The 22890-nt window shown below is 36.0% G+C and overlaps 1 protein-coding gene across 2 annotated transcripts; it reads right to left on the bottom strand.

Annotated features, from left to right (window-relative positions):
- Nucleotides 1-1036: 1036 nt before the first annotated feature.
- Nucleotides 1037-18603, bottom strand: LOC116295541 (uncharacterized). 2 transcript variants are annotated; one of them, XM_031703389.2, is made up of 26 exons: nucleotides 18307-18603; nucleotides 16892-16983; nucleotides 16446-16505; nucleotides 15739-15827; nucleotides 14337-14462; nucleotides 13882-13952; nucleotides 13416-13522; nucleotides 13043-13146; nucleotides 11972-12055; nucleotides 11708-11757; nucleotides 11409-11498; nucleotides 10595-10636; nucleotides 10400-10474; nucleotides 9861-9938; nucleotides 7824-7895; nucleotides 7369-7434; nucleotides 7165-7221; nucleotides 6695-6736; nucleotides 6524-6587; nucleotides 5920-5961; nucleotides 5480-5565; nucleotides 4878-4958; nucleotides 3993-4073; nucleotides 3068-3196; nucleotides 2563-2628; nucleotides 1037-1971 (listed from the first exon to the last, which is right to left on the bottom strand). In XM_031703389.2, exons 1-26 carry the CDS (start codon nucleotides 18346-18348, stop codon nucleotides 1897-1899), a joined length of 1971 nt encoding a protein of 656 aa, XP_031559249.1. In that variant the 5' UTR covers nucleotides 18349-18603; the 3' UTR covers nucleotides 1037-1896. The 2 variants fall into 2 exon arrangements, with proteins under 2 accessions (XP_031559249.1, XP_031559250.1); XM_031703390.2 differs by lacking the exon at nucleotides 6695-6736.
- Nucleotides 18604-22890: the final 4287 nt, after the last annotated feature.

Raw genomic sequence — 22890 nt, 5'->3', positions numbered from 1 at the left:
TTGTAATCACTACCAAATCCTGCAATCTGATTGGTTCAAAGGATTGGGATTAATTCCCAAATCGCATCCTTAGGAGCTCTTAATCGCATCCTTTTGAGCTATTAATCGCATCTTTTATATATTGCAATATATTGTGATATATTTATTATGGTAATAAATGTTGTCTGTGGATGTATGTGTACATACGTATGTATATATAATATATTCTGTTAATATTCTATAATAATTATGTGTGTGTGTATGTATGTATGTGTGTATGTGTTTTGTACATATAGAATATAGTATATATTTTTTATTTGATATACATATATATATTTTAGCTTTACCTAGGTCTTTTTTCTATTTAATTACTTCACTATATATTTATTATTTTCTTTGTTGAAGATGTAGAGCTACTCTATAGATATGCTTCAATAAATCGTTATCTTTTTGAAAGAACCAATCACAGAATTCTTATATTCAGCCAATCAGAAGAGAATGATTAGCATTATTTATGAATATTTAATCTACATTAAATTGATTATTCTGCATTCTTTATCGTGTCTTTTTCTTGTGTATGATTACAAAAAGTGGTAATTGAACTTCCTGTCGTGAAATTTTGGACCAAAATCATACTTGTGAATAACAAATTGCAATTTTGTGCAATTTTATAATCACTCCACTCAGTTCAATTACCATCATAAAATTCAGTTAAAATTCGTGATTCGTTAAAAATTCATACGCGTGACGCGTAAATCTATAAATTAAATATCGTATGTAAAACGTGATGCCGTCCCCTCTGGTTTTGTCAACTAGTATTGCCCCGGATTACTTAATTGCTGAATCAGAGGTTGTTTCAGGCCGATTGGATAATGTACTGATTTGGTTCAATTTGGGGCTGTCTTAGGGGGCATATTCATGTCCAAGATGTCGTCTTTTTCGTCTCCTAAAACAGCCCAAAATGCACCGGTGCAATTATAACTTAATCCAGTCCTCAACCACAGAATGGCTAATATTAAAGTTTAACCCAAAAACACCGTATAGGTTCTAAAAAAACAGGTGTTATTAATAAACTTTATTTTTCATATGATATTCTTATATACAAATTTTATGGAATACTATGACAGTTTGTCTCTCACAGTATGTCACAAAAAAGCAGTCTCCGTCTCCTAACGAACTCAGTTTCGTACTTTACTAAGAACGTATATGAGTGACAGGTGACTGGGAGAGATTATAGTGACAGCTGGTTGTCAATTTTGAGAAATTAACACCGAGAAACACTAGGGCTAGATTTGTTAACGATTTTAAACCTGAACGAGGTATGCGCAAAAAAGATGGCGTTATGGCAGTCATTCACTGAGATTTCTGATAAATTGGTATCACTCCTCTACATAAGATGGAAATACTTGCGCCATCATCACAAACGAAAGCGTTTCGAAAATACATTTTTTGATTTATAGTCGGTTAGTCATCAACTGAGTTTTTGACTTTGGCCTTTGACTTTCGGTGATGGAGGAGAAAGTAGCAAAATTTCCAAACCCACCTCTGGCTCTCACCGAGAGTTTTGCCACTGACAACCCTTTGGCTTCATAAATGAAAGTCTTCTAATGGACCCTTTTAAAAATTATCTTGAATGCGAGCCTAACATGGAAATACAAATGAAATGCCACAAAGTCCATCGAGAAAAAGTGTGATTTCTTTTCTGTTTTGATGCATCCCAGATGATTTTGAGAAGGGTTCATATAAATGACGAGGATCATTAGCCATTCCGAGGCTAAGAGAAAATCTTGGTCGAGTTTGCACCGCAGTGCATTGTTGTACTTTTTTAGGCAAAATACATTCCCCTAAAATAGTCCCATAATGCACTGCAGTGCCAACTCGCCCCAGTTTTTTCTCAACCTTGGAATAGGGCCGTGGTCAGCAGAACTGTTCGCTGGCTCGAAGACTGATTATCATTTGAAGAGCTTCGTTTACATCTGGGTCTAATTCCCCCTAGAAAACAAGACAGCAAAAACGACTTTAGAAGACCATATTAAAGAAAAATTCATTAACATATTGATGAATGATATTTGTGTATCAATAACAATGGGTATTTGGAATTCGAAAATGAGAGATAACGAAGGCATTGAAGAAAAAGAATATCGACAAAGATGTCGACTTACACTTCTTTACCATTATTCTCTGTGCTTAAAAACGTCAGATTTGGGGAAATAAATAGGAGTTCTTCAGATATAAGAAACAACAATAACAACACAAGTTGAAAAAAGCTGCTCATTCCTCTTTTTCTTCGACGGAAGGCTGACGTCCTAAACGACAGCAGCAGGTGAAAATTTGAAATGTCCAGAATAATTCTTAACACCTCCCCTTAAAGTCATGCAAAAAAATACGATCCCCCCTAAGCAAGGCTCGTAGCTTCTTCCAAAAATCGTGCATCCCCCCCATTTTTCTAATAAAAATTTGCCCATCCCCCCTTTTTCCTACCAAAATTTTCCCGATCCCCCATGAATTTCACCTGCCCCCCTCTGCCATACGTTATAACGCAGCCTTATTCACTTGTGTTATTCATATCTAATTGTATCTTACCTGTACAGAACTAAGTAGATGAAGCCGATATAGACTAAGAGTTCTTTCGAATTCTGATACTTTTTCCTGTTAAGTCAAAACGGGAATTTGATTAATAACAATAAAGACCAGACATTGGGAGAGGATAAAAAGTCGCTATAAGATAGTACTTGTAAAAGCAGCGAGACCCAAAGTTTTTCTGTGCTCGTTACCTGGAAACAGCACATCCGGTTAACCGATTTACATTTGCGATACGTTCAAGGTAAAGTACCTATATTTAACGTCGGTAGTTCCTTCAGTTGAAATTCAACTGCTATCAATGGAAGCCGACGGTGCGCACTTTACCCCCTCTCGCCATCACTGTTCTGTCTTAAGAGTATTTAAAAGCTGAAGCTACACGCGATTAGAGAGAAGTCGAAACAGACCTGCAGGTCTTGAGAATCGAACCTTGGGCCTCTAAGTCCGAAAGGCGCGCATAAACCAACTTATCAGCTCCACGTGTAGAGATATTAGTCTTAATAATTACCTTCATTTTCTTTCGTAATCTCTTTACTTCAGATTCAAGGTATTTTTTGTGACTTGTGTCAGACCCCTTTTCAGCATCAGTTTTTTGCCTTGCTAAGCATTGTTGACAATTTTCAACAGTCTCTGTGATCTGAGAGAATAAAGCATCAATACAGACTTTGAATACTTCTTCTCTTTACCCCATGATGATGTACATGTAATGGCGGATCTAGGGGTGTTAGGGAGGGCGCATACCAACCTTTGTGAATTCAAGAAATTTATTCACGATGAAACTAAGTTCCAACTTTATCATCTTAGCGATCAATAATGCCCCCTTTTTAAAATCTTTGATCCGCTTGTGTGTAAGGAGGATAAGATCAGTCGACTCAAGGACTTGTGTTGGGAACAAGTACATATGATCAGTCGATTTAAGGAACAAGGAATTAAACAAGGTTCATCGAAAATAAGATTTTTAAAAGAGATAAAGGTCTTAGCATTTTAAACTCTCCTTAAAATCGTTGTAAAATTTTAGGGATACTTGATCAGTACTTGTAAGCGAATGGACCCATCTTAAAATGGTCTTCAATGCGTGGCTAACATGAAAATGCAAAAGAAATGCCACAAATTCCATCGTGAAAAAGTGTGATTTTTTTTGTATTTCCATGTTAGACTAACATCCACGAAACATTTGAGAAAGGTCCACTAATAATAATAATAATAATAATAATAATAATAATAATAATAATAATAATGATAATAATAATAATTTATTGAATTTATATAGCACAAATCTCAATTGGGGTATTTTCATTTGCGCTAATAAATAGATAAAAAGATAAATAGATAAATGTGTTGGAACGTTTGGGGATAAGAGAATTAAAAGCAAAAGGGATAAGTGATCGTCTCCTAAAGAAAGGCCTGATTAGATAATTAGCTGTATCATCTACCTTGATTTCTAATTCTTCATTTTTAATTTTTAGTTCTTCTATTTGCTCCGATAGACTGAATATCTCTTCTTCTGAAGAATCCTGTGCAGAGAAAACCAATAATGAAACAACAACAAACATGCAATAGTCTAAGAAAGGAAAGAAAGCTAATACAGGGATGAGAACGAACGAAGGGGAATTCATTATAGGAATCAAGGGAAATAAAACGAACGGCAGAAAGAAAGCCAGAAAAATGATAAGTAGAGAAAGGTAAAAATAAAATAAAATAAAATGATAAAATAAAATAAAATAAAATAAAATAAAATAAAATAAAATGAAATGAAATGAAATAAAATAAATCAAATTAAATGAAACTATGAAATGAAATAAAATGATTAAATTAAGCTAAATTGAATTTTTTTAAAATAAAAAAGAATGACACGACATTGGAAGACAAAAAAGTGAGTATTTATTCTCAAGAGCAAGAAATCAGAGGTTGAAGCAGAATAATGAATACTGAAAGGTTGAAAAATGCCTTGGAGTACTAATTGTAGAGCTAATTATTGCATCTGAGGCAAGAGGGATAATGAATAATGGAAAATGGAAAAGAATGTTGAAAACAAAAAACGAAAACAAAAACAAACAAAAGGTATGTTTTGAGATAGTAATCGAATTGTTTTGCAGACACCCCCGAAAGATGAAGGGAAAGTAGTGAAAACTCCTTCCTGTCCCCTCCTCCTTCGCTTCTTTTTTGCTTGATTTCAGTTCTCGCTCGTTCCAAATTTCAAAGTTCCCCCAAAACTCCGTTCGGCTGTAAGAACGCCTGCTTTGTAGGCTAATTTATCCTACGACTTTCAAACCGTCAATTCTCAATATCTGTATGGGGAAACACAAACCAACATATACCTTAAGTTGTTGATATACTTGTAGTGGTATAGACGACTCTTCTATCAAATCGTTATGGTTAATCTCTCTGCTTATTTGTTCCTGTCAACGAAAAGACATCTTTTTAAGCATTCCTCCTGGCTAATAGCACATGGTGGTAAGTGTTTGAGCAACATTTTAAGCAGATAGTGAGATTCAGGAAACGTTTTATTGAGACAAAGCTTTAGGGTGGCCATAAACCTGTTTCCTTTCTTTAAGTAATATAGTTACTTTTCTAAATGTTTGCTAATTATAGATAGATAAGGCCTTTTATCAAGTTATTGAAAGGCAGCAAACGGGATTTTCTCTCGACTGCCAATTAACTCCATGTTTAATAGCGTATTTTTCAAGTAGTAATCAAGCAGGAGCTTTCTTAGATTAACCGTTTTTGAAATTTTCTTTCGAGTGCTCTCAAAATTGGATTTCAACTCGCATATGGTTTCAGGGAATTTAATAAGGAGTTGCAATATAATTTACTGATTGTTTTAAAACGAACTCTTATCAAATGGCAAAATAGAGAAAGGCCGTGACGATGCTACTTATAGGCTTCTTTTTCCATTGGTCAATAGAGTGCCGGGTCTCACCTTTAGCTGTTGCTTGAGAGATTGGTTTTGTCTTTTTAACATCGAGATTTCATCATTGAGTGATGATAAGATATCTGGACTTGGTACTAAGAAGATAGAATAAGAACAATTGCAACGGCAGAAATGCAACAGCATGAACAAACGAATGAATAAATGGATGGATGGATGAACGGATGGATGGATAAATAAATGATAGAAAGAATGAATCATGAATGAACAAAGGGACAAACACAGAAATGATTGAACGAATATCGAATAAAAAGAGGAAAGGAGAAAAAACAAAAAAAAAAAACAACAAAAAACAGACTGATGAACAAAGGCCGGAGCGCACTGAAAAATACAAACGGAGTTGTTTTTTTTTTTTTCTACAAACGAAGTGATCTATATTTCAATAAAATGTATCCAACTAGCAATTAACAATGATAATAGAGATTTCCAACCTTTTTGCGGTGTTTTATCGGAGCTATTGATCTCATCAACTCCTATGGGAAAAAAATGGAAAGTAGTGCACAGTTCATCTTTTGTTTGCGTTGCTCCTAGTTGCATCTAGATCATGGCGCCGTTTAAAAAAACCGCGGGCTTGATAATCATCTACAGTAGAATAGAAATATGCCCAATTTCCAGCCGTGGTGGTTTCGCTGCGTCCGTAATCCTATCCCCCTGCGGATGTGGGTTGGGGTGGGGGTGGGGGTGGGGGTGGGGGGATGCTTGGAAACAAACGAACAAACGACAACCTCAAGGCTCGTTAAACCGAGTCTAATATAGACACTGTCTGAGTTGACCGCGTTCCCCGAAAGGAATCATGGTTCAACTATTTTTGGTAAGCCTTTTCCGAGCAGGGACATAAACGATGCAATGTATATTTCTCTTATCGATTGATTCTCTTGGCAGAATAATAGAAAATGCTAATCAAAATATAGATTAGTTAGTTGACCTTGACTTCGTTTTTGAAGGTCAACTCAGCTGGCTTGCCCAGTTTAGAAGCGCAGAGAAACTAGCTAGATTAGAAACGTAACTACGTCATCGGTATATTCGCTAACTCACCAGGGAGGTCTAAGTCATCGAGTTCGTCATCACTTAGTGAATTACGATTGTTTTCTTCTTTAGCCTTGAATGCAAATAAAAAATTAAACGATAAGGTTTTTGATGTTTAATATCGATGGTTTGTAAACTTCCTTTTCTGGTGCAAAGCATCAAAAAAAAAAAAAAAAAAACCTGATACGATTCCAATTGCATTTTTAAAGTCTCAATTTCTCTCTGAAAGAAGAGGAATATTACATTGGGATAACAGACCTTTCCTAATTCGCTCGAGTTTGGACTTGAATAATAAAAGAATCAAGTTCAGTCTCGACTCCTAACCATTGTTTCGTGATCATCCAAGCGAATTCGGGAAAGTTCCATTCATCCACAATGATGATTAGTAGACCTCTTTACCTTGGGCGTAATGTTTTCCCATTTCAGACCACATGTCATTCCCAAGAGTATCATTTCTTTGTTCAACAGTTACACATGAGAAGACACATGAATATGGAGACTCAAACAAAGAATTTAATTTCCAAGAGAATGACACTTGGTCTGAAATGAGAAAAACATTACAGTGTACGCCCAAGGTAAAGAGGTCTCTTATTCAATGTGTTTGGAGAACAAAGCAATATGCACTCGCGTGTGTATAGTGGAACATTTACCTCTGCATTCTGTTTCGCCCTTGTCTCCGTTACCAATTCTATTTTTAATTTCGATATCTAAAAGTTGAAAGGATGCTACTGATCAGTGAATGAAAGAAGATCAGCGAAGAGGCCAGACAGTCGGTCGGTCAGACGAACGGACGGACAGACAGACAGACAGTCGCACATAAATCAAGGAAACAAACTGAAATCATAATAACGAACCTGGGTTTCTAGTTCCTCTATTCTTCTTTCTTTCTTTTCTATGAGATCGTCATTATCCATGGAACCCTAAATGGTACAAAGTATAAACTACATTAACATCAACAACAGCACTGGAAAGGCGTTTTTCAATCTACACTCAGCTAGTCCAATCTACGTTGCATACAGCGTTTGCAGTTAGCATTGCTTTACAATTTTCCTGCACGTACAGAGTTAATTCGTGGACAATTAGCAACTCTTCGCCAAGAAAATTCTATACGAAGTATTAAAAAAATTATAATCTTATATTTTTTTAGTGGCTTTATGCTTCGTTTGCAATAGACGTCATAGCCGCCATGTTAGAAGAATTTGACAAAAGATTTTTCAATGAATTATTTTGTTTTATCTTCCAACATGGCGGACATCCCTTTTGTTATTGTGCTCTCTTGGGATTGATTGCTAACCAAGAATATACTCACGTTTATATGAATTATATCTGGAGGCAAAGGTTTTTTCTTGACAGAGTTTAGCTCGTCTTCTGTGATTCGTAGCTGAAAGGCAAATCAAGCCGGGTCAGACCCTGACACAAACGAGCACAAGACAAAGCTACCAGATGCAAATTCCTTTATAGAAATCCCAGCAAATATTTATGTTTTTATAAATGAATCTAATCAAGTATTAAACAAACAAAACACCTAGACATTGTCTGCTGTCTAACAGAATTTTGTAATTATCATAGTTTACAAGACTTTACTAGTCGGAAATTACGATAATAAAATACTCAAATTTCTTTACTAACGAGGAACGAATTTTATTGGACACACTGGGTTGGACAGAATTCCTAGATTTGAAAGTATAAAACCTATTAATAATATCATTGTTAAAACTCCAAAGAAATAATAATAATAATAAAATAAAATAAAGAATTAGAGTCCATATTTGTGTACTAATATGCCTTGAAAAAAAGTGCAGGAAATCATTTAAAAAATTCATCACTGTATTCTTATTTTAATTTTCGCCCCCGTTCATTCCTAATACTTCTTAGTTTGTCTAACATTTAGTTGTAGGGTCAATTGAGTGGCCGAGAGATCCAATATTTATACAAGCAAGTCATGGATGCTCGCCAAAGTACACTAGCGACCGACAAATCAAAGACTCTATGTAATGAAGGATTTAAAACCTCAAAACGATTACGAAATACACCATCCAAAAATATCATTATTAGATTGGACATCGGAGTTGTTAATCTAAATCAGTCAAGTTGCTTAAATTTGTCACGAACGGTTATAAGATTTCTAAGTGGAGAAGAAAAAGGTGTGGACGACAACCAAAGTTTACTACGCATGCGCTAGTTTTGTATGACGTCAGAGCATAAGGAGATGTGATATTAAAACCAAATATTGTACCTCAACATGGCTTGAGCATGTTAAAGTTCTTTGAAGTAAATCAATCAGGACACTTGACACTTGACTGTGATTGACTGACACGTCACCTGATCACTGACCGTCATATTGGATTGTAAGAGTGGACTCTTATGTCGACTCCCGGCTTTGAACCATAATCGTTAGAGCTAATGGCCCTAACAAACGCTCCAACATTTGACCCGATATTTGTTGAGCCAAATGCTAGGCCCTGCCTAAACGAGGAAACATGTTTTCTTAAATGTTTCCAAAAGGTGGCAAAACTGTTAGGGAACATCGGGAAACATGTTTACTCAATATCGGTTAGCGCATGCGCACTTTCAGGATAGAGCTAGCGTTGCTAAGTAACGGACTTTTAGCATGTTGACTTTCGTGACTAAACGAGGAAACATTTGGAAACATTGTTTCCATGCGTCTTAGAAGTATGAAATGTTTCTGCCGCACAGCAGAAACATTTTTGCGTCTTGGAAGCAAAATTTGTTGCACGTAGCAATGTTTCGCATGTAGCTAAACTTGGAAACATCGGGGAACATGCGCGCGGGAAAACATGTTTCTAGAAACTTGTTTCCTCGTTTAGCCAGGTCCTTAGGACTGTTTGTCTTGGTCTGTCAACAATGTTGGGTCCGAATGTCGTTTAAATGTTGGGCCATTTGTCGGGGCCTTAAATACTTTTTTTAGGCGCTCAGACAAATTTGAGCTTTTCCCCCAGAATTCTGCAACTCGCACAACTTCAAGCAATCGAGGTTTTTGGTTTCCATCATTCAAAACGTTCCCGACTGCGTTTGACTAACACGTGATCGTGACCGCCATATTGGTTTGTAAGTAGTACTAGACGAGCAGAAATAGTCCCCTTCACAGTTTAAATAAAGGTAGCCGTGCCTTTACATCGAAGCGAGACGAACGGTGAACATGCAATGATAGAGACAGGTGAATAATTGATGAAGTTGTTAAAAAAAGGTCTCTATCATTGCAAGCTAACCGTTCGTCTCGCTTTCGATGCAAAGGCACGGCTACCTTTCAAGATCATCACATGCGTTTTCTTACATATCATACTATTTTAACAATATCAAAATACTGTTTTGTGTGCGTTCTTACTCTTTCGATTGTTTTCTGATGTTGTACCCTCAACTTGGTGAGTTCCTGGTTCAGCATTTCATTTTCTTCCTCGAGCTCCTGCGATAGAAAACAGAATGCCGTAAGTTAGAAAACTGTAATAGGTCATTGCGCATACATGCACGTTAATAAAGTAATTGCATTGTAATGATAGAAGGGTAAATTTTCCACCACGAAAAGATGAAAAAACTTACTGACGTTTCGGACGCTAGTCCTTCGTCGGAGGACTAAGTTTTTTCATCTTTTCACGGTGTATAATTTATTCTTTTATCATTACTGTTTCATTAGAAACACCGACGCAGCTCACACTAGTTTTTAGCTAGTTATTTCTTCTAATTCAGTGTATTGTATTGGGGTGGTAGAACCAAAACATATGAAACTTAGGGTCTGTGCGGCTCCAAAAATCCATATTCATAATATTCAAAAACGATTAAACACTTTCAGTTTTTAGTGTAGGAAAATCGTGTGCTGTGTTTTGTGTAACAACTATTTAGATTTAGCGGATTTCAACACTGACTTACCTTGATATCAATTGTCAAATCTCTCTGCATTGTAAGCGATGACATCGTAGTTGAGGCTTTGGAGGAGAATGAGTCCTGCAAGGGATCATAAATGGGTAAATCTGTTGATGATGAAACGTAATCAGAACAAAAGCTAACGGGTTATCGCGACGGTCGCCAACCAAAAGGGACAAGAAGCCAAACAAATGAATTTACCTGAAGTGATACTCGTTCGCTGCCTACAGAGCTGACCATTTTCTACGAAAAAATAATAATTCATACTTGTCATATTCGTGTAAATTTAAAAACTACATATTCCAGCTTATCTTACGGTCAGGGATGCCGTTTCATTGTGTTTAGACGTGAGTGAAGAATGCGGCACAAGCCAATTGCACGGGATTACTGAAGATCATTGACATACAGTGAGAACTCTATAAACGTTTCTTCCCCTGCATAAATACTGTAAATCAAACCTGTATTCAATGGACAACCATTATTAAGCAGACACCAGGCAAGGTCCTGAAGGTGTCAGCCGCTTAGTACCATACTGTTTACTGAGACGCCGCCAAGGCTGAGCGCAGGCAAATACAACTTCATGTTTTGCGCACTGCACGTGTGAATATCCAGATAAAATCTGTTCTATACCGGGGCTACATGCGTCTAGTAAAACCAGTCAAAATCTTTCGTTTTTTCTTTGTTTGAGTTGCAACCATATTTGCGTATGATTTTAGTTATCGGAAGCAAAAACTAATACTGATGAGGATGACACGTAGTCCGTTATGAGAAAACATAAAGCAATAGGGGCCAAAAAGTGGCCAAGAACTGTGATAGTGCTAAAAACGGCATGTTGAAACCTCAGGGATAGATCTAAGGGAGGGGTGCAAGGGGAGCGCACACCTCCCCCCTAGATGAGCTAATATCTACTGCATTATTGGTGTTTGAGTTTGTAAGCAAAGCGTGCACCTCGTCCTAACCCCCCCTCAGAAAAAATCCTGCATCTCCCTTGCAATCTTTCGATTTGATCACTTACCGGGGATATGTTTCTGCTGTTATTATGATTTGTCATTACTGAAGTGTCATCTTCCTCTTCATGGCTGTTAAACGCCAAGACCAGCTCACCCTGGTGATATCGAACACGAAAATATTGAAATAAGAGGCGTAAAGACACGGAATCACGGTGCATATGTTTCAAAAAACATGATGTTGCACCGTGTGTCCATCCACATTTGCCGCAGTGGGTGAGTACAACATTTCACGCATAGTTGCAGAAGTAAAATCAAGATATATTTTGAAACGACGCGTAAGTTGAATAGCTAAAAGAAGACATACGTTTGAGATTTCCTCCTTTTCTTCTTCTTTTTCCTCTTCATTATCATCTCCTATAAATAAAAGTAAATTAATAAATGACCAAAACTCGCTGAATTTTGAACTACGATTTCTTTTGTTGATTCTAATGGTCGAAGTTTGTGCATCGAAACAATCTGGCACCTTTTATAATGAAAACTATTCAGTACATAGATTATTGTCTTGAATAATTTTCCAACAAATTCATCAATACCAAATTAGCCGAAACCTCAGGATAGATTACTTTACCTGCGTCCCATGTGGCCACTGTCGGAGCGTTTCTAATAGCAGTAATGATATCCTTATAACCAATGATTCGGGCATAGTCTTCAGCTAAAGTGAAATAATAAGGATTGTGCTATTGATGGGTTGCAAGCATTCTCAAGAGAGTTAAAAGACATAAACATGGCGGCCATCTTAGAGCAGTTAACAATGGATGCTAATGAGAAATCTTTTGTTAAATGACACCAACATGGCCACGATGACGTAACGTGCAATCGAAAACATTAACATGTCACCTAAAACCAAATAGTTACCTCTGGGTTCAAACTAATATACGTGTCTGTAATAACGGCCCTTCGGGGTCTGTCCTTATAATAAGACGACACAAATGTCACTGCCTGCGTGTGTCCGCTAAGGCCCCGTCCACACTATGCCGGATAAATTTGAATGTCCGAATTTTTATTTATTCGGTTACCGTAGGAATACCGTCCACACTATTCCGGGCGAATCCTGAACAATTCTTCACCAAAAACGAATTTTTTCGAATACGGTCTCCAGAGTTGAACAATTCGAAAACGCCGGCTAGCCGTATTAGTGTGGACAAAGAACATTTCGTATCCGATATTTTTCGAATACGATGACGTCATGATTGTCATGGGAACATGGCGGGAAGGCTAAAAATTCACCGTGGGCTCAATTTCAGCTTCGATGCGCATGCTCAGATGTGCAATGAAGCGTTTTTGCCGCCTCTGATTGGACTATTGTGGACGCGAAACATTTTATCCGTTTTCATGTGTGGACGGAAAACTTTTTTTCGGTTTTGGTGTGAAAGTTGAGGATTCAAAATTATCCGGCATAGTTTGGACGGGGCTTAAATCGAGGTTCGTTTTACAGTAAATATACTGTAGTATCTTATAAGGGAAAAAGGTTTTTGGAAAAAAGGTTTGGATATGACATTAGTAATACAGCAAAAGTTCTTTAAATGAATGAAGTCTGAGTTTTTTTTGTTTTTTTGTTTTTGCTTTTTGCCATTCAGTAATAGTCATGTGATTATTTCCTGCAAATGGTCCATTCATAATCATACTACAATGTTCCCACCTGTGTGGCCATTGCTATCCTGTAGATTGGAATTGGCTCCTCTTTTCAGCAGCAGGTCTACACTCTTTTCATGGCCAAGAAGGCTGGCATACATCAAGGCAGTCCTAATATAGAGAAAGCACCAAAGAAAGTTTATTATGCATGTACATTACTTACTTCCTAAGGAGCTCCAAATTATTTATAACACAACTAATAAAGAACGTGTGCAGTGATTGGCTAACAATATTGTCCTCATCTAAGAAAATATCGTGATGACTGTGTGTCAAGATAAATGTCATGTGTTGTGAAGGGATTGCATAGCGAGACAAACGTTTCAGAAGATCACTTTTAAAATTAAGCCTGCCCATAAATTGAGAAACTAAGGGAAATTTACTTTTTGGAGTTGTCTGTTATGTTGACTTTTGCTCCTTTGTCCAGCAAGAGTTTCACCACATCTTCCTTGCCACTTTGTATTCCCATAAGCAAAGGTGTTCTGCCATCCTACAATGATGAAAAAACTGGATTTGACTTAAAGCTGTGATGCTTTAATGATCTATCATTCTTGTTTCATTCCTTTTACTCCTCACATATTCCTTCCTTCCTTTTTATACCTTCTTTTCTTTCATTATTCTTTTCTTCCATCTTCCATCTCTTACTCCTTCTCTTTCATCTCTATTCTTTGCTTTTTTTCATTCTACCATTTGCTTCTTTCTTTCTTTTTCTTTCTTTTTTGTTTGTTTGTTTGTTTCTTCCTTTCTTCCTTCCTTCCTTCTTTCCCTCTCTTCCCTTTTCCATTCTCCTTTATAAAAGTTTCAACAACCAAGCAAGCAAAATATTGACAAATTATTCATTGTAATTACCTTATCTCTAACATCAATATATTTATCATTCTCAAGCAGACGATTTACACAGTCATAATGGCCCTTGGCAGCTGAAATAGCAATATAGTAAAACATCTTTATCACACAAATATGTAAGTAGAATTAACAATGATTTGGCAAATCACTTTAATGATATCTATTATCTAGCTTGGATAATACGCACACTCTGATTGATCAAGAACTGTGCTTTATTAGTAAACAAAGCACAGCTCTTTTACTTGGTTTAATAGTAAAGCACTAAGTGCTGACCGGCTCACTTAAGTAGTGTTAGAAGCAATCACTTCTCGATCTTTACACTTCTTCCATGCTTACTTCACTTCTTGTGTGCTTTATTACTGAATGAAGGATGCCAAGCTGTTTTATTATTTAATCAAAGGCCAACTCACTTCCACCCTGATGGAACCACAGAGTTCCAATGGTTTTCATGGCCATACCTGCATAATGTAAGGCTGTTTTCTTGTGATAATCTTGAAAGCCAATGGTGTCACTGTTGTACTCCAGGATCTTCTCTATGCATTCTACTGATCCCTGTTTAGCAGCCAAACCCAAGGCAATACAACCTAGATGTACATGCCATTCCATACCCATGTTACATTATTTGATGTACAGTATATATAATTAATGCATGCTAAAATCAATTATTGTACAAAAACATTAATAAGTCTCTTCTGATGGCTAAGAGTGGCATACACTGTATATGTAGCAGAGCCTCTCTCACTCATGTAATTTTTTGTTGAAAGTTTTTAAGGAAACCTAAGACCATGATTCACTGGAGTGACAGATGCTCTACCCCCTTTTAGTTCGAAATCTGATATAGGTTTGGAATGCATTTTTTAATACCTTTTTTGTCCAAAATATTATAATCCCAGGATGCAGGAAATAGCATTTTTCTGAAAAACTTAATTTAAGAATTTAAGAGCATGCCCCAAGACATCCACTACAGGGGCGGATCCAGGAACTTGTTCAGGGAGGGGTGCACTGCACAAAGTTAACCCAGGGAGGGGTGCACCCCTTAGAATCAAAGGGAAAAAATGTTATTTTGCATTGGTTATCTTGGAAGTAGGGGCACAGAGTTGAACCAGGGAGGGGTGCGCACCCCCTGCACCCCTCACTTGGATCCACCACTGCACTGGTTTCACTTTGCCTAGTCAGCAGCGATGTTTGTCTAACATGGTATTTATCTGGGTCCCCTTTTCCTCAGGTTCTGGAATCTGCCCCTGTCTCTGGACTGGAACTTACAGTACCATAACAATGACTGGCTTACAACAGACAAAAATACACATTTCATATACTCAGCAATCCCTATACATGTCCGTACTTGCACCAAGAGGGGCTTGCTGACTCACTGGGAGACCCGGGGGGGGGGGGGGGGGTACTCCCCTATATTTGCTATACTGGTATGTGCCGCCAAACAGGGTATGGTTTTCAGCGATTCTACTCTGGAACAGGGTATATAAAATCGCGCTTGCTCTGGAACAGGGTATATGAAATCACCCTCCTCCTCTTTAGAACAGCGTATCCATTTTCGCAATACCGGAACAGGTTAAGATTTTCAGTGATCTCGCTCTGGAACAGGGTATGAATTTCAGCGATTTTCCTCTGGAACAGGGTCAGGGTTCAAAGATGAGAATCATCCAGTTGATAAATTTTTATTGAAAAGTCTAATAGAAATGTATGATAATTCTCAATAAAAAGCTCCTGTTCTGGTATCGTGGCCAGTCAAAGCCCCTTAAATTTGGATATGCATGCAACCTTGAGAAAACAGTCTAATATAGCATTCTCCCCAGCAATGATACACGTACACTATATAAACTGGAGTTTCCATAGAAGACGTACCTGATCTATCTACAATGGAGAGATCTGGATTTTCCTTCAGCATGATTTCTAAACATTCTACATTTCCCTTTTCACATGCTGTATGTAATCTGGAATGAAAAATATGCAAAAAGTTCTTGGCCTTGTATGCAAAGTATGGCTAAATATATTCAAGGCCGGTCATTGGACAATGTACAACCAGATTTGAGAATTGTCAGGTCAAATCTTTTCCTTGTTGGTCATTTTTACCAGTAACATTGCGAGCCAGAAATGAGGTATGACTAATCGTGCTAAAATACTAAATTTGGCTCAGGTCATCATGACTGGCAACTGATCGGACCAGCCATAATTTTTAAAGAAGTTTGCAGTCAACTAGGACTGTTATTTTGAGAGAGCCTTGCAATGGCCAAAAATGATTTCCATCGAATATCAGACCATCACCAAACTTTAACTTAAAAGTCATCAGGAATGTAGATAGCATCTCCAACTTATTGACCAAAACCTAAGACTTTTAAATTGGCATTTGCATTATAGAATGTTTACAATTTTAGAAATAATGATATTTGATATGACTAATGATAAATACAAGTACGATCCAATAACAAATCTATGATGCATTGTTTCACTATTAAAAGAAAATATGACAAAAACCATAGAAAACAAATGGATTTGCCAATAGAACAAATTAGTTAATTTTGATATTTTTGATAATGATTTAATTTACTTACGCCGTAGTTCCATTTGGGCTTAGTTTAATAACTGATACAGGTTTCTTTGCAATAGTTGCTCTAAAACAATAATGTAAAGAAACAACAAACCAAACATTATATCAATGAAATGCCATATTTCTCTTTATTTTTGATATCCAATTGAGATAACAATTATTATTACAGCACAACGAGCAAAAGTATGAATACATGTATTTGCATACTTCTTTCCAAACAAGCATACTGTAACTGACAAATCTTATTTGGTAAAACGAGCCAGCTTCACATCAAAATATGTGTCGGTTTAATGTGCAGAATCTGTGCATAGAAGTAGGCAAATAGATTAAAATGAGTTGATACTTTTGCACATTGTGCTGTTAGAGAATGGATTTAAACATCCTAATTTTTGACACAAAATAAAAATATACTTATTATGCAAATAAAAAATGAAAAGTTTAACTAATTACCTGAGTCTGACGACATCATTTTGATGAACACATTCCATCAATCTTTCATCATATTTGCTCCATTCCAATGATGAATCCACATGCAAGTTGGTCTGAAAATAAAAAATGTTGGTGCAAAAATAAAATATATATTTCATCATATTTGTCCCATCCCAATGATGAATCCACATTCAAGTTGGTCTGAAGTCAAAAAAAAAAAAAAAAAAAAAAAAAAGGTAAGGAGCTCCTCCCCCTAAATTTAAAATAATGCCAACACATGTTTGCTTACAAACACTTGAAGCTTAATATTGGTTGACCCCACAGCAGATTGACCAATATTATTAGGAAAGAGATTTATTCAGACATATGGAACAAGCTCTAACAGATGTACTTCATGCCCAGGGGTATTTTTTCTGGGTGCGAGAAACTAGCAACAGAATTTTACCCTGGGTTACGAGGATGTATATATATATATATTTGTATGGGACATCCCATTGAGGAATGCATACTTTGCAGATATTGGAGTAAATTAGTGCAAAAAAATATGTTGAAAACTCACTAACTCACTATCATAACTGTCAGTTTTGACATTTGCCAATCAGTCTTTAAAAAGATTGATTGACGTTTGCTGTGAGATATTTTTTCTGGGCTTGAGGCCTTGAGGAACGAGCGACAGAATTTTATCCTGGGTTATAATTAAAGATTATGTATATTTGTATGGGACTTCCCATTGAGGAATGCATACTTTGCAGATATTGGTGTAAATTGGTGCAAAAAATATGTTGAAAACTCACTATCATAACTGTCAGTTTTGACATTTGTCAATCGATCTTTAAAAAGATTGATTGACGTTTGCTGTGGGACAAATATCATAATCTTATGTTCTAGTTTGTATGTGATTTACAAAACACAAATTTGGTTGGTAGGAAATGTTGGTATTTATATAACGTATAGCATTTTTCTAAATCAAAATACCTCGCCATCTGAATGAAATATTTGATAGTAAGATTCTGCAATTCTACTTAATTATGAACAATTATGGATAACTTTTTTAAAAATTTTATATTTGAAAAAAGGAATTAAGCTAATAAACTTATTCATGATGCTGAACAATAACATAGCGTCTGTCTGTATTCTGTCAAACGCCTTCATCGACCTTCACCACTCTTGTAGTATTATTTGATTAAGACTTAAAACGACAGGTCTCTAACGTTTATAGGACAAATACCCTACAGACTCATCCAAAACTTCACAAATCTTATTTTGTAGTTTTTTTACTCATTTCCTGGCTAGCGTTGCAGGGCTAGTTTTATGAGTTTTAACACGTTACAACTGTTAATAAATTTATAATGATATAGCGTTGTTCTAATTAAAAACGAAGATTTCAAACGAGTTAAATCGGGTTTTTACTCAACATACATCAATATTCTTCTCACCTGTGAGCTTCTTTTAACCAATTTTCCTTTAATTTTCTTCATCTTCCTCACAATCTTTAGGTAATTGGTGTAAATTCAAGGCCCTCAAAGTTGAAGTTCGAGAACGAACGATCGATCAAGAGATAGTAGAAGATCATCCACAAATTTGATTCGCTGCAATTCCATTCTCACTCCTCTATATTGTAATTATTGGCTCAGTCAATAATCAGTTTGTAGTTAATTATGATTAAGTTTTCTAGATCTAATGGCGTAATTCTTCCAATTTTATAATAATGAGCTTCGTTGCTACCATCGGTATTCAACATATCCAAGACAATACTACTACCAAGCGGAGAGGGGAGGGGAAGAATGAACTAACACAGGAAGACCATTCGCTGACCGCAATTTTTAAAAATAATGTTATATATATATTTTTTGTTTCTTCAGAGCCCCCACTTTTTGCGCCAAAAATAAAAATACAAATAAAAAACGTTTACTATCTTTTTATAGCTGTTCAGTACAATGGCCCCGCTGCTGCTCCAGGACAAACTACAGGCTCAGCTGCTGCTCCAGGACAAGGTACGTAGACTAACAGGATCAGCTGCTGCTCCACTAGCTACAGGTCCCGTTATAGCTCAGGTTCCATGACAAGAAAACTTGAGGTATTGTTGCATTCCATGTTAGGAATTTCGTCATTTTTGCAGTATTTCGTAGTTGTTGTGTATTCCGCTCTGCAATGTTTACCGAGTACTGTTGTTTTATGTTATGTCACCTACTACTGTAGTTTAGTTTGTATAAATAACACCTAAAACTCTGCTAAGTTTTCATTCGGTTAGGCTAGGCTGTCATTCGATGGGGCTGAATTTAAGTGTTTTTTTTCTCTTTGTTTTCTTGTAGAAATGTTTATTGTGTACTGGAGTTGTTCTTAATATTATGGTGAATGGACAGTTGATTGGATATGAATGTCAATGTTATGCAAATGGGAAGCGAGGAAAAACTTGTTTTTTAAATGAAAATGAAATGAAAGTGAAATGGAAAAGGAAATGAAATGGAAAGAAAATAGAATTTTACAACAACAACAACAACAACGACAACAACAACAAAAAAAAAGAAAAAAAGAAAGAAAGAAAGAAAGAAATGAGAATGAAATGAAATTGAAATGAACATGGAAATGAAAATGGAGATGAAAATGAAAATGAATAGCGTTTCGCTAACGAACTGTACGTACCTCCCTAACACAGGTGTCAAGAGGCGTACCACAGGGCTCCATCTTAGGGCCAACGTTATTTAATAAACGACCTGGCTTATGCCATTAAACAAAGCAGAATTATCAACTAATGCAGATGACACTACAATCTACTTTTCCAGTAAGCATGGATCCGATGTTGAAATTATTTTGAACTCGGATCTTAACAAGGCTACTTCATGGTTTACCCAAAATGGAATGAAGCCTAAATCAGACAAATATCAAGCTATGGTGCTAGGGAAAATTGAGAACGATCTTCACTTTGAAACAGCAGATGAAAGTATTAAAATCACAGACCAAACAAAGCTTTTGGGAGTCTTACTTGACAAATAAGCTAAAATTTGATGCGCATATTTCAAGTATATGTTGGAAAGTGAGTGCTCAAATCAATGCACTCAATAGACTGAAGAATATCCTGCCAATTAAGACAAAGGAATCATTATATCGTTCATTTGTATAACTGTAATTTCATTATTGCAGTCAAGTTTGGCACCATCAGCGGAAAAAGAAATACAAAGGAATTAGAGGAAGTCAACGAAAGGGCTCTGCGTTATGTATATAAGAATAAGCAAGCGTCATATCAGGAACTACTAAAGAAAATTAAATAATCATCTCTAGAGACCCGCATAATTCAGGACATGTTATTTACAATTAGTAACAGTATATCTAACATGGCGCCTTCAGCAATAAGTAATCTTATCAATATACGTGTTTCAAAGTATAATATTTAACAAGAGATAAAATTCTAACTTTACCTAAGGTAAATACGACTAAATATGGTCTCAGATCCTGGAAATACTTTGCAGCCAAAAAGTGGAATGAATTATCGAACGATATTAGAAATAACGCAGGAACGAAAGGAATTATAAAAAGTATAAGATCTATAACTAATTTTAATTATACAGCTTCTCATTAATCCCATATAGGTAACTGTCCAATTATTTTCTTAATTGGACAGGTCTTGTTGATATGGGATTAACTAGGCAGCTATATAATTAATAGGTAATGGGATTTCATGCTCCCCAATCAAGAAATAATTAGACTCGAAAAATTCCTCTGACTGCCAAATTGGACTCGGCCTACGGCCTCATCCAATTTTGTCAGTCCTCGGAATTTTCCTCGTCCAATTATTTCTTAATTGGACAGCATGGAGTCCTATTACATATGCTAATTGACGAGCCTGCTTCTCTAACTATTTTTGTACTTTTTCTCTTTAGTTGTAGGGATGGTTATTAGATTTCTGGGATTAATTTGATTGGGTTAGAAATAGCTAGGGTTTGGAGTTGTGGGAGGGGTTGAGAGATATTGTATGTATCTGCGTGCGTGCGCGCTGGAGTTTTACCGACCGTGTGCTTGCACGCATATATTTATATATATACAATGACGTATTTCATATCCAATATTTCATCTATTTATTTATTTCTATATATTTTGTTTTTGCATATATTGATTATAATCTTCTTTTAATTGTATATTCTATATTTGTATTTTTGTCCAATTTTATTATTATTATTAATATTAGGTGGAATACCTGTAAACTAGCTTCTTTTAGCTAAGTGTATTTTTCCACGTTAAATAAAGTATGTATGTATGTATGTATGTATTGGTACAGCTAACTAAATCAGAGATTCAATCTAAAGTCGTTTTTATCCTTGGGAGAGTTAAAAAGGAATCCTTTATTAAGGCAAAGGCTATAAATGAATGTCTGAGTGAATGTGGAAGGTAAAGGATAACAAGTTGACTGCCTGTATTTAATTAAGTAATCCTATTCTTTTTACTTTTTACAAGAATTAAAGTTATTATTATTATTATTTATTATTATTATTATTATTTATTATTATTATTATTATTTGTTATTATTATTATTATTATTATTATTATTATTATTATCGACCTTAATTGACGTGAGCGTATGTCACCCCAATGCCGAATCGTTCCGTGAACTAGAACCACAACAGATATATCGACTACATGAAAACGAGAAAAAGCGCCAATACTCAAGGAGAGTTATAGACATCGAGCATGGCTCATTTACACCATTGGTATTTACGTCTACAGGGGGGATGGGTAACGAGTGCCACGCATATCATAGTCATTTGGCCGACAAGATATCACACAAGAAAGGAGAACAATACGCAAAAACAATCTCGTGGATTCGTGCCAGAACATCATTTGCTCTTCCGCGTTCTGCCCTTGTATGTTTGAGAGGTTCAAGAACAAAAAGGCGAACTCCTTATGATGTACATAACTGTGATATTGACATTGACACTGTCCAAGGAGCCATTAAGTCTTCTACTTAGATTAACTTTTAAATATATTAATTAAAAAAAAAAAAAAAAAAAAAAAAAAACCACTTTAATTATTTTTTATATTTTACAAATATGTTTTTATCGATAAATAAGTAATTTGTACATAAATTTGTTATTTTATATTCATAATCTCTTTATTAACGTTATTATAAATTTATTATTATTATTATTATTATCATTATTTTTATTTTTATTTTTATTTTTATTATTATCATTATTATTATTCAAAAAAGATTTTCATTTTCATTAAGCTAGGTTAGGTTAGATATTCATTATTATTAGGCTATGAGAATAGCTAACAAACAGGAAATGCGTTGCTTAGCGAGGCCAAGGGCGCTAGGACAGACGGGTTGGGTTGTATTTCGGTGTATTTGTTACACTTATTCGTAGATACTAAATAGAGTTCACTGATATGTGTTTGTTTCTAAAAAATACTTTAAATAGAGCTCTCTTATCTTAAAAGTAAACGTCCTTTCCAACCAACGGTCTTTTTGCCGGTTAGGCAGCCGTACGCTCTGATTATTTACCGTTGCACTATCCGTGCCAAGCAGCGCCGGCGTCGCTTCGTATACTCACTAATAGTGCAATTTTCGTATGACCGTGAAAAGTTCACGGCACGAACACAGTCGTGACACAGCAAGGGATACGCCAGACCAATCACATTGCACGACACTACTCTCCATCCAATCAAATACCCGGAACACGGCATAAACACGGCGCGGACACGGTCACGGCAAGGTCACGGCAATGCAAAACCAATCATATTGCGCGTGAAAAAAAATCAGCCAATTAAAATTCTAGAAAGCATCACCGTCACGGCACGTCACGCTTACGGCACTGAGCTTTTCACAGTCATACGAAAACTGCTCTGAGTGAAAAAACATACAAACCAATCCGTCTGTCCTAGAGCCCTTGAGTAGGCAACTAAATCGCTTATTGAAATATAAAATTACATTTTGTCTGAAAGACACAATTTCTTGTCAAAATGTTAGGAAAAGGTTGGTAGCAAGAAAAAAGAAATTTTCTCTATGCTATATAAACAAGAGAATA

This window comes from Actinia tenebrosa, unplaced genomic scaffold (genome assembly GCF_029948245.1).
Source record: "Actinia tenebrosa isolate PJP-AT-01 unplaced genomic scaffold, QUT_ActTen_1.0 PGA_scaffold5__44_contigs__length_20552954, whole genome shotgun sequence".
In the NCBI taxonomy this organism is placed as follows: Eukaryota; Metazoa; Cnidaria; class Anthozoa; order Actiniaria; family Actiniidae; genus Actinia; species Actinia tenebrosa.
This window is presented reverse-complemented; position numbering and strand designations above follow the sequence as displayed.